Source organism: Notolabrus celidotus, chromosome 6 (genome assembly GCF_009762535.1).
Source record: "Notolabrus celidotus isolate fNotCel1 chromosome 6, fNotCel1.pri, whole genome shotgun sequence".
Lineage (NCBI taxonomy): Eukaryota > Metazoa > Chordata > Actinopteri > Labriformes > Labridae > Notolabrus > Notolabrus celidotus.
This window is the reverse complement of record NC_048277.1, coordinates 19,816,002-19,831,649: the sequence shown is the minus strand read 5'-3', so window position 1 is coordinate 19,831,649 and position 15,648 is coordinate 19,816,002. Positions and strand designations below refer to the sequence as shown.

The 15,648-nt window shown below is 41.0% G+C and overlaps 1 protein-coding gene across 2 annotated transcripts in view; it reads right to left on the bottom strand.

Moving 5' to 3' along the window:
- The window catches only part of iqsec3b (IQ motif and Sec7 domain ArfGEF 3b), a 36,560-nt gene that overhangs the window by 2,677 nt on the left and 18,235 nt on the right, over positions 1-15,648 (bottom strand). For both annotated transcript variants that reach the window (XM_034684905.1, XM_034684906.1), the window contains exons 5-11: positions 13,763-14,490; positions 12,846-13,007; positions 10,245-10,367; positions 3,609-3,775; positions 1,757-1,896; positions 1,474-1,605; positions 1,220-1,319 (exon numbers count right to left, since the gene is read on the bottom strand). In XM_034684905.1, the coding sequence (XP_034540796.1) occupies positions 1,220-1,319; positions 1,474-1,605; positions 1,757-1,896; positions 3,609-3,775; positions 10,245-10,367; positions 12,846-13,007; positions 13,763-14,490 (1,552 nt within the window). The remainder of the gene's footprint in view (positions 1-1,219; positions 1,320-1,473; positions 1,606-1,756; positions 1,897-3,608; positions 3,776-10,244; positions 10,368-12,845; positions 13,008-13,762; positions 14,491-15,648) is intronic.

Here is a 15,648-nt window from a genome sequence, read left to right as displayed (position 1 = left end):
TTAGTGGCATCCAAATCATGTTGGTTTTCTTCTTTACACAACTATATTGCCAGGAGAGCTTGCCAAATTCTTTGTTCTTTTTGGTCATGAAAAATGTGTTTCTGCTGGCAACTTCTTCTTTTCTAACATTGCAGCTAAAGGTTCTCAGACAGGCATGACTCATATACACTTATAATTTGCTCCCCCCCCCCCCTTTTATCATGGGACAATTTAAGCCAAAACTGTATGGCTGAACCTGTACTTGAGTACAAAAAAATACACTTGGATTAAAAGCCTAAACATTAGCACAGTAGCGCTGCTGCTAGCACCTTGCTGTTAGCATTTAGTTCAATCTTCTTGAGTGCTGAATCAGAGAAAAACATCTACTTGGTGCACAAGCAAGCCTATGACTGGGCAGGAAATGGAAAAAGAACATTTGAAACAATGCAGCAAAACTGCCTGTGTTCAACTAAGAAGTTGTAGTACACCAGGTTTTTTTCAAATTTCTAATTTCCAGTATGTTCTTTGTTACTTTGTCAAAGATATGGGTTTGGTTAACTCAAAACTTCTTTTTTTTCACTATTGGTGAAAGTGAAGTATCTGATATTTAACCACATAAGATAAAGTAAATGTTGTTGTTAGTCTGTATTGTTTAAAATAACTTCAAGAGGTTTCAAGAATTTGTAGAATGGCTCCAGGAGGCTTCAGGAAGATCTATAAGAAGATCACCTTCACCTTGCCAATAAATGTGGTCTTCAGAGTTGGAGTCCAAAATAACAATGCTGCACTGGTATTGAGATGTCCATATGTGTGTTGTGACGACACCTACACCCTTTATAAGACGGACTTTGGAGACAGAAGAGAGGCGACTTCATCTGGCCTAGTCGTCCTCCAAGCAGTCGCAATGCTTGTTACTGATACTGATGCTACTTGTTGTAATTAAACATATTGCAATACGAGCAAGCTAGTGTCGCAAAGTTCATTTTACATCTGCACATCACAGGCTGTTAAGACACAACAAAAGCTTCAGGAATAAATAGACACTTTCTTTTAAAAGTATACCTATATCAACCATGCAAGCAATTTTGTTTTATGGATGAACCTTGTCATCCCTTGGGTCCTGACCAAGGCTTGAAACATAGTATTACTGTTGATGGCACTCAGAACAGACTCAGCATTTTCCCAGCTTTAGGTTGGAGGTGTATTGAGTGTAAATTGCAGCAATAAAATATCTTCTTACACTCATTGCTGAAGAGGTGAAACTGCATTCCCAGAAGACCCATAGCTTTACAGAAGGTGTATGAGGCTGAGCTTTTCTTCTTGGGACATAGCTTCAGGACCTACGGTAGAGATGCACAACAATGCTGAAATACAACCTTTATGGTTATGTCTAGCTGTTACAATCATTATATTTTGCTTTATTATATTGGAACTGTGGTTACAGGTGAGTATTTATTTTGACTATTGTAGGTAGTCACTGAATTGAGGTCTTACAAGCAGCAGGTCATTGAAGAGGAAGACCTCTCTCTGTAGCTGGGATAGTTTCTGTTTGTGAGGCTTGTTGGCATCAGGCACCTCAAAGAGACGACAGCAGCACACCAGCCGTCTATGCGGCACGGCAAGTATCTACAGGAGCGACGTCAAAGAGACAGAACAGAGATGATGGTGAGTGCAGAGGAAAGACTACAGTGAAATATACATGACATAGCAGAAAGGAGTACAAATAGGTACAGAAATATCAGTGAATCAAGAAAAAGGGGGAGAAAAATTCACCCACAGTTTTCAGACCCAAGATGGACTGCTCCACACGGCTCACGTAGGTCACATGGTCTTCATTGGATCGGAGCTCTCTTTGTTGGATTCTTTCATAAATGCCTGCAACCATCTCTCTGGGGATGTCTGCTCCATCATCCACACCTGAGAAAACAATGGTCAAGGGGATCGCTTTTAACCTAAATAGGCCCAATCTAAAGATGATATTAAAGACCTATAAATGACCTTTTAAGCAAACAAAAACATGTAAAAATGTTGGCCTTTTTTAACTTCCATTTCTAAGATACAGGGTTATTTTATTTTTTTATTTTGTTGATTGTTATACACAGGTTTTGGTTTAGACGGAGTCCTGAGGAAATGCTAAATTCAAATTCACGCTAGTTTTCCGTGACTACCAACCCTAGCTTTACCATAATAACTATATGACTGTTGTTAACCTTGCACCTTGTAGTTGTCTCATTTAACATTTGACCATGGCTCAAATGCTGTTTACAGAGATTCAAACTTTGGGTGCTTCAGTCAAGTAAATGACTATCGATTGAGTACTGGCTGTGAAACTGTCTCATTAGCTCATTAGCTGCAGCTTGTTAGCTAATTAAGCTAACATGAATCAGTTGAAAGCACTTATTTGGTTAGAATATCAATGTTTCTTGCCTACTTGTTCTGAAATGTTTGTACTTTAATGTTGTACATTTTATGTACATTAATTCCTATACCATCTTTTTATCCAGTTTCACCCACTTACCATTAATTAAACCTTTGTGGAACGACTTCAATGAATTACTGTTTCATTAATCATAAATTATTATTAGTTTTTCAAACTCTTCATGTTGAATGGGGAATGTGTATATGAGAGTATAATAAGATAAACTAAATAAATATTACACATCTAATTTGTTATGTATTGTGTAAAAAGCAATGGGATCTTTGTTCTATAGCTTTCATGACATGATCTGATACACAATAGCCAAGTGAATTTTATCCAAATTGATTACTTTAATAATCATTGTATTTAAGACAGACTTAGTAAGCTCATATCATTGTTTTTGTAGAAATAATCCCTTAATTAATTTTATTTCACTGTAGGACTTGCAGCTGCAATCACAAAATGTGCTCTATCCCAGCTTGTGTGCTGTCATTGTGTCCAGCCAACTTTGTCCGAAAAAAGAATATATATATATATATATATTTTTTTTTTTATGGTGCATTGTTTTAGCTTATGCTTCAAATGACAGTCAAATTGCTCTTATGAAAAGTCTTTGTTGACAGTAAATGTATGAACTTGCCAGATGGAGACAGAGTTAAGAGCAGGAGGGGGAAAAAAGGTGAGATGCTTCCGCTCATATCGTTAAATCTAACGCTAAGTGAGTCTCAATTAAATGGGTCGAAGCCGCGGTCTCAGGGGCAGAGATGTGAGTCAAGGATATCAGAAATCTCCTCCTGCACAGCTGATGGTTTTCTTGATGGTAGCGAGGCGAGGCAGGCGCCTGCCACCTCTTTGAGTAATTTACTTCACTCCAAGAGGCTGTCACTCAAAAGACAGATAGTGAAGCTGATAAGAGAGTGCTAGTTGTAAAACTTTGACTTTCCTTGCCCTCTACTCTCTTTTCCATCTATCTTATCATCCCTCTTGCCTCTAGCTCCAATTTACTCCTGCTGGATCTGCTTCAAAGGTTTGAAATATGCATGTATATAATCAACATTATAACTCACTGCTCAACGAATCCCTTGAAATAAATGTATACATCACATGAAATCAGCTCTATCCACATTATACAGCCTCTTTACAGTCACAAGCTCTTTCATCTGTCTCATACATGTACTCAGCCTTCTGTATTGTATTTGGGTACACTGACCTCTTAAGTTGCGTATGAAATCATCGAGCCCCATTTTACGCTGTGGTTTGATGTTGGGTGAGTACATGTCTGTGTTGAGGAGGACCACAGCGAAGGCCAGGATGAAGATGGTGTCTGGGTTGTGGAACTGTTGCACCACATCAGGATTACACATACAGTACCTCTGGCTGTGGAGGAAAAATGTGGAGTGTTATGTGTCATTCATTTAGTCAATCACTTCTCTTTTGTTCTACCCAGCATCTGCTCTCTGACTCTTTAACTATAAAACTGCAAACCCTATTACAGCAAAGCAGGACAAAAACAAACGATTCATGTAACATTACAAGCATTCAAATCCTGACTTTTAAGTATCATCTATATCCCACAGCAGGCTTTTACTAAGACATGTCAAGAAGAGCAAGATTTGAAAATGAATGAAGCTCCAAAGCGCTTGATATTTACATTTACGTCCATCTCTCTCCCCCAACAGTACATCCATTCTGGTTCACACCCTGGTCACCTCCCGCCTAGATTACTGCAACTCCCTTCTTTTTGGTTTACCTGACAAATCCATCCATAAACTTCAACTGGTTCAAAACTCTGCTGGCCGCATCATTACCAGAACCCCCTCCACCAGCCACATCACACCTATCCTGCAGCAACTCCACTGGCTTCCCATTAAATACCACATCATTGTCAAGATTCTGTTCCTCACCTACAAGGCCATCAAAAACTTAGCTCCTCAGTACCTCATTGACCTCCTCCATACAACAATACCCACCCTACTCTAGTCTCAGGTCCTCTTCTTCCATCCAACTCACCCTCCCACCTGCTCGCTTGACCACCATGGGGTCGAGAGCCTTCAGCCGCTCAGCCCCCCGCCTCTGGAACTCTCTCCCCCTGGATGTACAAAATTCCACCTCTCCCACCACCTTCCACCACCCACCTAAAAACTCACCTTTTCCACCAAGCATACTTACTCTAATCTTTCTCTTTGGGACTGGAATGACTTCCCCTCCCCTTTCATTTTTCTAGTATTGTATCTTTATTATAATGTATGTATTTATCTACTGTTGAGTGTTGCTTTTATTATTGATATTGTTGGCAGGTGACCTTGGGTGTCCAGAGAGGTGCCTATAAATAAAATGAATTATTATTATTATTATTATTATTATTACTATTATTATTATTATTTTCTGTATGGCCTGTGAACAAAAAAGCCCTCACCAAATGTAAATACTTTACTCACAATACAGCACAGTCAGCTGAGTGTTTTGTACCTTAGGTTAGGTGCAAAATACATGAAACACATTGCTTATAAATTGTCAATGATTGAATGCTCTTAAAGAAATCCTGTTATTTTGGTCTTTGGCCCTCTGCCTTATAACAACTTTTAAATTACATTACTGAATCATGACATACCATGTTGTTTTATTTTAATCATTGTTAGATAAGATTCTTGCTCAGTTAATACAAACATGTTGAGAAATACAAAATGAATCAAAACATTAACAGAAATCACCTTCAGACAGAAATGTAGGATTTTAGTGCGGCACTGACGTCAAGCTCGCTCAGTTTTTTAAGCACCAAGCATCTAAAACTAATTCAGTCAAATAGTCTAAACTGGATTACACATCCATGAAGGGTTTTCATATTAGACTTCTCTAAATAGCTTTAGAGATGTGGTGATTCAACTTTATTGTCATTTTGGAAGAATTCCTTTTGTGCAGCTGTTAAAGTGAATTGCTTAATATGAGGTAGATGTTCTTAATATTTTCCCCACAATAACAATTAATGAGAAAAGACAGAATTTAGAAAGACCTCTGTGTCTTTAGGCTCACAGAGCGCAAACTTAATGAGTCCCTCCCTGACTTTATCGCTCCCAAAAGCACTCTCAAATCCTAATATTTCCCCCAAGCTCAAACTGTCTCATGTTTCAAAATATCAACTGTGAAGTTATAAAGGATCTTTGGGTTTCAGTTGGGCACAAACAAACAGCTGAAGTTATGATGGCGATTTCAAAGATGGCCTTTAAAAAGGTGTATTCCTGCTGTGAGATAGAGACATTCAGACTGATTTTGGGGCCGATATCTCAGCATGCATGCTGCATAAATGTATTATCTAATGGATTAAAACATCTGAAACACACAGAGTATAAGAGACATCTAACAGTCCAGAATTGTTCTGGCCTGTGTGAGCTAAGGATGGCCCGGTGTGCTTTGAAATTGCCAATGCTACGTTTGGACCTGCTTTCTTCCATTCCTTCCCACAGGCTTCACAAACTCCCACCTCCACCCCCCTCCCCCACAGCTCCCTCCCTATCTTTCCTACTGTCACTTACACTTACACAGTGGGCCATTTCAGCAGTGGGAGGCTTTTATCTCTGCAGCCAGGCAGGATGCAGACATAGAGAGGGCTCCTCTGCTCTAGAGGACTACGTACTTGTCTGAGCATATGTGAGCAAGAGGCCACATGTGAGACCTCGGTGGCCAGAATGCCTTTTCCCAGACCGCACACAAGATCTAAGGCCAGAGAACTCGCTAGAAATCAATCGAAAATAGCCCAGTTCAGCAACGACTTTGTTCGAGGGGGAATAAATCCTGCTCTGCACAATTGCTGCTCCTGCTGCTGCAGATATAACATGCACATCCACATATATACTGGAGACGCGCTGAGCCACAAATGAGCTTCTTGATTTGCCAACTTGATGTAATTCTGCGGCAAATTCATCAAAGATTAAAAGCAAGGCGTGATCTACTGTATGCCAGAGTGTGTAAGTATGCAAATGGACATATGCATGGATATGTGAGTGCATATGTGTGAATGTGTATGCTCAGGGTGAGCATGCAGCGAAGTGAATAAATAAAGCTGTTGTGTGTGTATGTGTGTGTGTGTGTGTGTGTGTGTGTGTGTGTGTGTGTGTGTGTGTGTGTGTGTGTGTGTGTGTGTTTCATTCACACATTTTCAGCGCAGAACTCCATCTTATGTAACCACTTCATTTAAACACAAGATCTCGCTCTCTTATCTTCATATCTGCATATGTAACATGCGCCAGCTGGCACAAACACAGCTTCATATAAAAGAACTACTCATGACAAGAGTACAACATGCTTCAAAAAGATGACATAACTACTGTTACATAACAGATGTGGCATCGGATGTCTGGCTGTCCTGATAAAGCTGGCTCGTTTCTGACCTATACTCAAAGCCACGGCTGCAGAAAGTGTGGTCTGGGATCGCTGATGAATTTGTAATCTGCACCCAGGGGCTCAGCACGTATGATTGAGTGTGATGAGATTAACTGATGGCAGCAGTGGGTGTTCTGATTGGCCCTCAAATCAGAGGAAGAGAGGGGAAGTGTCCTGACTGCTCTTCTCCTCTCATCCCTCGCCACTTCTGGCTTTGAGTAAGAACCAATTTCCTTAATGGACAGGATGGATTACGGTCTATATTTTCTCATACTGTCCTCATCCAAAACAAAGACCAAAAAACAACAAGAAAGTGATCCTTCAAACAAGTAGTAATCGCACATCCACAGCCTGCTATTTGACTTAAACACATCAATAAGCCTCAAAGCCTGGCACACACTAAAAGATTTAAAATCTTAACCTATTTTGAAAATATGAGAGCCCACACATGATGACAAATGATGACAGATTTAACAGTTTTGTTCTCACAGTGTGTGGTGTGCAACGATATGGTAAACAGCATACCACACACTGACAGATTCTTTTCACCTGCAACCAGAGTCCCGACTGAGAGAGACCATAGTGGGAATGTGGGCTGTCAAAAGTGATAATCTCGCAAAGTCTCACACGGTTAAACATAACTTTTGGGTTCTCTATTTCTGACATCCACCTAAGTTTATGCTTCGAGTTCACTATTATTGCTATGGCTGGGTTTTCCATGAAAATCCACAGATTGCATGCCTGGCTGTCCTCTCAGTTCACGGCACACAACAGGATTTCTGATCATAAATATTGAATGTTTAACATTTGTGATTTCAAGGCAACCTCAATCATCTTTCAAGCAGATTTGGGCAAAGACAATCAGTCTTAACACACCTCAACCAGGAGAAACTCTGTCAAAAAACATTTAGAACCATCCAATGATTGGGCCTTTGCTGGCCTTTGTCATAAGGGGAAATTTGGCCCTAAATTGGCCTGATTATCTTATAGTGTGCTCCCTGCTTTAGTGATCTGCTCCTCGTTTTAAAATAATATGAGGATAAATTATGTTTTGAGGCACCTATACAGACAGTATGCTGCTTTGAATTCTCATCTAAGAAACAAATATATATCAATCCCTACAAGAGTAGATCAAACATAACTGGCCGCATATAAAAGTTTAATGTTTGAAGTGTTTGCTGTATGTTTTTTGTTGATTGTTACTGTTCTGGTTTTTGTTCTGTTTTTTGTTTTCAACTCTGTTAAGCACTTTTAATTTCTCTTTGTATGAATGGTGCTTTATAAATAAACTTGCCTTGCTTTGCCTTGCTTTGCCTTGCTTTGCCTTGCTTTGCCTTGCTTTGCCTTGCCTTGCTTTGCCTTGCTTTGCCAATCCCTGACTGAAAATAGTCCCCAGTTAATGTGCTCCTTATTTCTCCCAGAGTAAGGTTTTTGAAAACCACAGTTTCAATTTTAGAAACGAGAACTGTGAAAAACAATACTAAAGTGACCTGTCATAATCTAGCAGCTAAACCAGCTGGTGGCTAACGTTGTTCCAATGTTGAGCTGAGGTTAGTCCAACACTAAGGTCTGGACTGAAACATCAAATTCCTTTCAGCTTCAGCTGTACTTACATGTTTTTTTGTGCTTATTTGTCAACACGAGCGCAAGTGGAAATAAGATGCTGAATATTTAAAAAATGTTGCCTGTCAACATCAAATTTCAAAGCAAGGGAGTTAGCATTCTGCTGTAAGCACTGATGTCAACTCTTGTCTATGGTGGGAAACAATGAGCTGATGGTTTAGCTCCTGCTACGAACTTGCTGTTTTTTGTTGATTTTGGTGCCCCCTTTGGTCAAAGTAATACCTCTTCAATATTTGCTGCTCTTATCCTGTCCATGTGGAAGTTGTTTTCTGACAAAATCTCACCTGTTTTTTTTTTTTTTAATATAGTCAAAAGTATCACTCATAATGAATATTTGCTGAAGAGACAGTATAAGAGGGACCTTTTTTTTTAACCATTCTAAAAATCATCTTGTCTGACACCCCCTCCCTCACAGGGTTTATAGATTTTGAAAATTCAAAACCTCAGTTATTTACTAATGGTCTAGTTTGCTTTTGTGGGTCATAAAAAGGCATTCCTGTTTCAGTCTGTTTCATAACCAGTTAAAAACTCCTCATAGGAGCTTTAAAGACCAAAAATAAACAGACACATGCTCTAACAAACAAGGATCACATGGGTCTAAATGCAGAATGGTATTTTAGATAATTAACATGGAGAACATTTTCTATGATTCCCCTCCTCTAACATTGAATTTCACTAGCAAGCCAGTGTAATGCAGAAGGGCAGCCTGATTAATGACCTCAAACAGGCAGTGGCTGAACTCATGTCCTGCTGCTGACATTGTTGGTAATCCTGAGGGAAAGAGATGCACATGGGCAGCGGGAGATTAAATGTACACTACGATTCAACCAATTACTCTGAAATAGAAAACAATGATGGCCACTTTTATTGCATTTTCAGCCCTGGGAGCAATCTTTGGATATTACCAGGACATCTCAAGGACGGAACCAGCCAGGGGAAAGGGGACTCATTGTAGCTCTTGTTTATCTAGTCACTTTGGTCTTTTATTTTGCAAATTTTTTTCAGTCAGGAAGTAAAATAGCATCACAAGGCAGTTCAGTCCAAGAGTTTGTTAGAGACAAAACTAGACGGTCTCTCAAAAGGGACAAAGTGATTGTGATAGCTATGGTAGGTCTCTCAGCGTCCTCCTGGTATTTAAATGAGCCTTCTCCAGCAGATAGGCTCATACATTTTAGTGACCGGAGGGCAGGAGTCAGCAGCACTGACAAAACGAGAAGAAAACCAACTCAGGCTAAAACCTCATGAGTAACAAACATGCACTTTTACATACTAATGTGTGATTTTGGATGGAAATGGACACAGAACTGCCAGGCACACACAAACAGTGATGTAGCCTTAAGATTTGGACAGAAAGTGTCATCCAGGGGAGAAAGTTATTAAATAGTGCATCTATTTTTGTCCCCATGGAACGCACACTGATTGCCTGCAGCTTAGATTTCCTTTGTGATTGGCTGACAAACACTGCCAAGTTTAGACAAAGGTTACAGGCAATCAGTGTAATCTGTTGATGATACAAGGCTTTGATTTCATCAGAGCATGCTGCAGTAAATCTGCAGAAAACAGTAGCCCACTGTCTATAAAGTAAGCCTATTAGTATGCCATTGCGAATACATCTATGTCCACAAAGTTGCAATAGACTAGATTAAAATTTTTTGCAAAATAGCCAGGTGTCTTTTTTTGACATGCAAAGGTGTCCCTGGACAAAGGTGTGTTCATTTTAAGAGAGTGCCCTTTCCAGCTCTGCTAAATCATGTGATGGACTGTTGCTGTGTTGAACTCTGCTGAAAAGAAGAGCCGGAGCTTGTTTGTCAGTGCGGCCCACTTGTGAGCGAGTTGACAGACTCACCTAAAGGCTTCGATGAGTCTCTCCACTTTCTGTGCTTCCCCCTGAACACGAACATGAGCCTGGAACTTTCTCAGGGCTTCGTCCAGCTCCATGCCTGAGAAATCCATCTCGTCCACAACGCAGCTATAAAGGGACAGACAGAGAGTGGAAAAAAAAAAGAGAGAATGAGTGAGATCGAGTTGATTCTTTGTGTGTCACTCTAATGAGAAAGTGAGTGTGTGCAAGGGTGAGTTTTTGTGTGTGTGTGCAACAAAGTATGAGTGCAGATGTGCTGATGGCAAATCATCCTTTTACAGTCATACTTCAATTACAGGAGCACTGACCTGGAAGACACATATAGAGACGACATGTTTGCGCACACACGCATACACACACACGTTGCATACATCAATGAAGGGGATGGGGTCTGACGACAGTGGGAGATAAGAGGGAACAGAAGAGAGGGATGAGAGGGCCAATGATGCTTTGCAAAGTGTGTGTGTGTGTCTGTGTGTGTGTGTGTGTGTGTGTGTGTGTGTGTGTGTGTGTGTGTGGGTGGGTGGGTGGGTTGGGGATGCAAGAGCGAGAGGTACATGAAAGGCTGAGGACAGGCTGTAGCAATGGGAGAAGTATATGCGCAAGATTTTGTGTCTACATGTAATGTTCATGTGCATATTTGTGTCTGTGTTTCTGATTGCAAGAAAGTAAGAGAGTGTGCTTTTATGTGCGTCTGTATGTCTCTGTGTGTGTGTGTGTGTGCATGTGCATGCTCGGTGCAGTGACCTATTTCTACAGTCTCTGCAACAACCTCAGCAAAAAGCCTCTCTATCCCGGATCTCTGTCTCCACTGGATTGATGCAAAAAGGGTGAGTGTGGAAGCATTGAATAAAAGCGTGTTTTCATGGTTGTGTTGCACTCATGCATGCAAGTGCTGCATGTCAAAGTGACTTTGTGCCCGTGAGTATGAGTGTTATAACACAACAAATTAATCACAGGTTGGGTTCTTCTAAAATTCTATGTTGCATATTTTCTATGCCTGAATTCATGAAAGACAGTCTTAACAAATGTCTTTTTTATCTTTTATTTCCTTTCTTCTTTTGTATTACTTTGATACGTGCGAGGTGGCAGAATCTCGGTCTGTAGGGTCTTGGGTTGGGAACCAGAGGGTCACCTATCACAGACCAAGCTTAGAAATTTGGCTGGTAGCTAGAAGGGTGTAAGGTTACTGCTGAGATGCCATCGAGCAAAGCATCAAACCCCCAACAGCTTGGGCGCTCCTTCATGTGCAGCCCTCTCACTGTGACATCCATTAGTGCATGTTCACAGGGTCCTGTCTGTTCATGTGTGTATTTCCGCCTATGTGTGTGCAGCACTTTTCAACAGAGTGGAAAAATTGAATTTCCCCTTGGGGATTAATAAAGTACATGAAAAAAAAACAAAAAAAAAAACATTAGAGCAACACAAGTGCATCAATACACTGCAAACAAAGGAGCTCAGTTGTTCTTCACCCCTTTTATCTCCTGGACATCTGGTCACATGATCAATCAGATGGGTTTCCATGATAACTTTGTCACTTGATAATTATTTCATAAAAGAAGAGGCATCATACAGACAGATTTCACAATCTTGCAACTCATCAGTTATCCTTATCAAAGAGGCTCTTTACTCATTTTACTTTTGAAGGTCAGTTCACTTATCATGAAGGCTATCTTAAGAATGTAAAAATGTTGTTTTCTAGACGGAGTTTGGTTTGTAAGACGTGAATGTTTACCCATCAGGAAGTTTAACAAATAGACACTGTTAAGTTTCGAGTTCTCGAGTTTTTAGAGCCTCATTTAACCCTCCTGTTATGTTGCGGGTCATTTTAAAGTCTATTTTAGGTAATATATGCCTTCCAAACCAGCTAATTGCAGCATAAAAATCTGGGCAGAATGTGACAGAAGAGGAGTCATGTTAATTTATCAACATCACTTCATAAAAAAAAAAAAAATCAAAATTTAAAATAAAATAAACAAAAATCTGTGTCATGTCAAACTATTGTATTTATATTTAGGTCTTTCCAATGTACATTAAAACAAGTTTTAACATAAATTTTAATTAAAAAACGAGTGAGTTATCCTCATTGAACCATGATCTGTGAGAATTAAAGAACACCAATGGACCAAATCTTGATTTAAATGGTTAGTAATGGAGTTAAAAATTAGATTTAAGAAAATGTGTATTGGAATTTTTTGGGTTCTGACACTTTTGTGTAATGATAATAACTTTTGAATATGCCTCGGGTCAAATTGGCACAGCAACATTATTGCTGTTCCAGAGAAAAGAACATAACAGGAGGGTTAAAGAAGGAAATAAGGGTAACTAACTCAACCTTTGCTGATTTGAGTTTTTCCATTTGACCACTGACTCTCAACTTTGTTGAAGTGTAATGTTAAATTGCTTAAGTCGCACAATAATGCCCTTAACTGATCTGTTAATCAAAAAAGTGCTTTTTTAGCTATTAGGTGTACATGGGTTGTGAAATGAAGAACTACATGGGTAGAAAAATGTAACCATGAATATGTTTGAATATGTCTGTGTGGGCCATAGTCATGACACCATTTATAAATACTGCAAACTCACTCCAGGACATCTCTGTTAAATTGTAACTTGCTGTTTCCCAAAAACTCTCCAATCATCTGTCTGCTCAGACCCTTCCTCTGCAACAGGAAGTGAGCCACTCCGATTGCCGTGTCCGGGACGAAGCCACGCGTGATCAGAAAGTGGATGCCTCTCTCTGGGTTCCTGCAAGAGGATAGAAAAGCAGAAAGTGTTAGAGTTAATCAGCGTGTGTATGTGTTATGTTTTTGTGCTTTGAAGCGTATAGGTGTGTGGGCTAGAGTGAGAAAAGAATATGCGTAACAACATGTTTAAGAGGATATGTGCGTTTTGTGTGTATAAAGGAGAGTAAGAGGAAGCACAAGACGAGTGCATTCATGCGCAAAAGCTGTTCGCCCTAGACTTCAGGATCTGCCCCGCTGTCACTGATGCATAAGACTTAATTTACTTTAATTTGTACTAACTAATCATAAGTGCAGTCCAACTGTGGGGTCTATTTATAGACACTGAGAGGCTTTGTTCATGACCTCCTTGACTGCCTCTTCCCTTCAGCTGCATTTTCCCTCTTTTCTACCTCACTCGCTCTTCCTTTTGTCCCACCGCCCGCCTCTCATTGACATCACAACATCACAAGATGGCACTGAAGAGACAGCTCCTCCCAACAATTACAAACACTAATGAGCAGCTGCTTACAGCACTTTTGCCGGCCTGTTGGAGATTTGTTAGACATAAACAGAAAAAAAGTGTACTTTGAACCCTGAGCCAGAGGGGGCAGAAAAAAATTAGCTTTCTTGTTGAGACAGTTTGTGTGTGTGTGTGTGTGTGTGTGTGTGTGTGTGTGTGTGTGTGTGTGTGTGTGTGTGTGTGTGTGTGTGTGTGTGTGTGTGTGTGTGTGTGTGTGTGTGTGTGTGTGTGCGTGCGTGCGCTGCCGGCCCACTTACACATTGAAGAGGTTGAGTCCTATACGGTACAGGCGTTTGCGGTGTGTATCCGTGGACAGGGTTGGAGATCTACATGAGGCTGGATCCTGGCAGCGGTCCCTTGGCAGAGACACGACCAGTGCCTGTAGGGCCTCAGGGCTAGGCCCCCCAGGGATCTGCTGAGGATGAGTGTAGTGATACTGCTGGTACTGAGTGTAAATCTGAGCAGGCTGCTGGTTAGACTGGACTGAGGTGGAAACAGACGTGGAGGTAGAGGTAGACGTGGAGGTAGAGCCCAGCCTGTCTGAGCCAAAGTCCCCCTCGAATCCCCCTAATCCTCCTGGAGCTGGCACCGCCGAACCCCTCCTGGATCCTGGATCAGCCATTTCCAGTTCCTCACTTGGTGGAGGTGCAGGAAACTCTAGCTCCTCCGATAACAGTCCGTCTCCTCCGACCATCCCGCTGACAGAAGTCTTCCTGCTGCCGGGCTGTCCCCCGCCTGTGTTGCCTAGAGAGGTGGTGGTTGTTGTGGTGGTTGCGGAGGAGATAGTGTAAGAGCTATTGCTGTCGATGTGAACAGTGACGTCCCTGAAGGCCATGAGCAGCGAGCTGGCGCTTCGGGGCAGACAGGCGCTCTCAGCAGCTGCACGTAGAGCCCCAGGATCCATCAGTAGCCCCTTACCCTCTCCACTCTCAGATAAACTCCAACCACGTAGAGCATCATCAATTGATGCAGCCAAGGAGTGAAGCTGAAATATAATTATAAGAAAACAGTTAAAAAGAAATGATTTAATCAGGTCAAGAGACACGTCTCTAACACCAGATGGGTTGCTAATTAATGGCTATCTGCAAGATTAGAGGAGAAAGACAAACTGTTGTGAAGGTCCCTGTCTACTGAGCCTGCCTTTGCATTTAGATCAAACTGCCTTTCAAGCCATGGAGGCCAGTAATGATATCCAATCAGACTATCATTAGGGATGCACCGATCCGATCCTGGTATCGGATTTCGGCTAGATCAGACTCAAAAAGCTAGATCGGATATCGGTGACAAAGGGCCAATATATAGTGCCGATCCATATCCATAACAACTCCGCCGGAAACTTGCAAAAAATAGCCCAAAGGAAGAAGTTTACGTAAGCTGTAGCCTACTGCAAAGAAGCAAGAAACCGTCTTTTAATGGATTCAAAGTGTAAAAAAAAGGACAGGTTATAGGATTTTATTGTTCCTGATCCTTGAAATTAAGGGATTCCAGCCTCTGGTTTAGCACTTGGAACCCATGTACAGTTCACCATCAAGTCAGAGAAGCCTGAAGTTACCAAAACATGATTCTATCCTCACATTAAGAAAAAGAGATTGATAAATCAATACCAGGATCGGATAGGATAGTATCTGTATCGGCAGATACCAAAGCCCAGGTATCGATATCGGTATCGGGACCTAAAAGTTAGGATCGGTGCATCCCTAACTATCATTAAGCTTTATTTATTAATCTCTAAAAACATATGTCTGCATGAAAGTGCTGCTAGCAAGTTGCTCTAAACTTTGTCTCTCAACTCTAACAACATTCAACTTCTCCAGTTGCCAGTCCCACTGTGAACAATGCTGATGCATAAAAAGGGGAGTCTTGTTCAGAGGTACTTAGTCACTCACAGCTGGCTGCACCAGGAGCCTAAAACGACAGCTGTTGCTTCAAGGGCCTATATCATTGTCTAATGATCGCAGATGGGTCTTTATATTGGTATGGCCTGCTGCTGGTGCTGGATAAAAGTGGAATACTGATACATTTTTAAGATTTCTTGGCACCATGGGTGTCAAAAGGAAATTTCATCATAATCCATCAAATAGATGTTGAGAAGCAGTTAAAAAAGAGGTTCTCTGAACATGTTTTCGAGCTGTAAGGAGCCGTA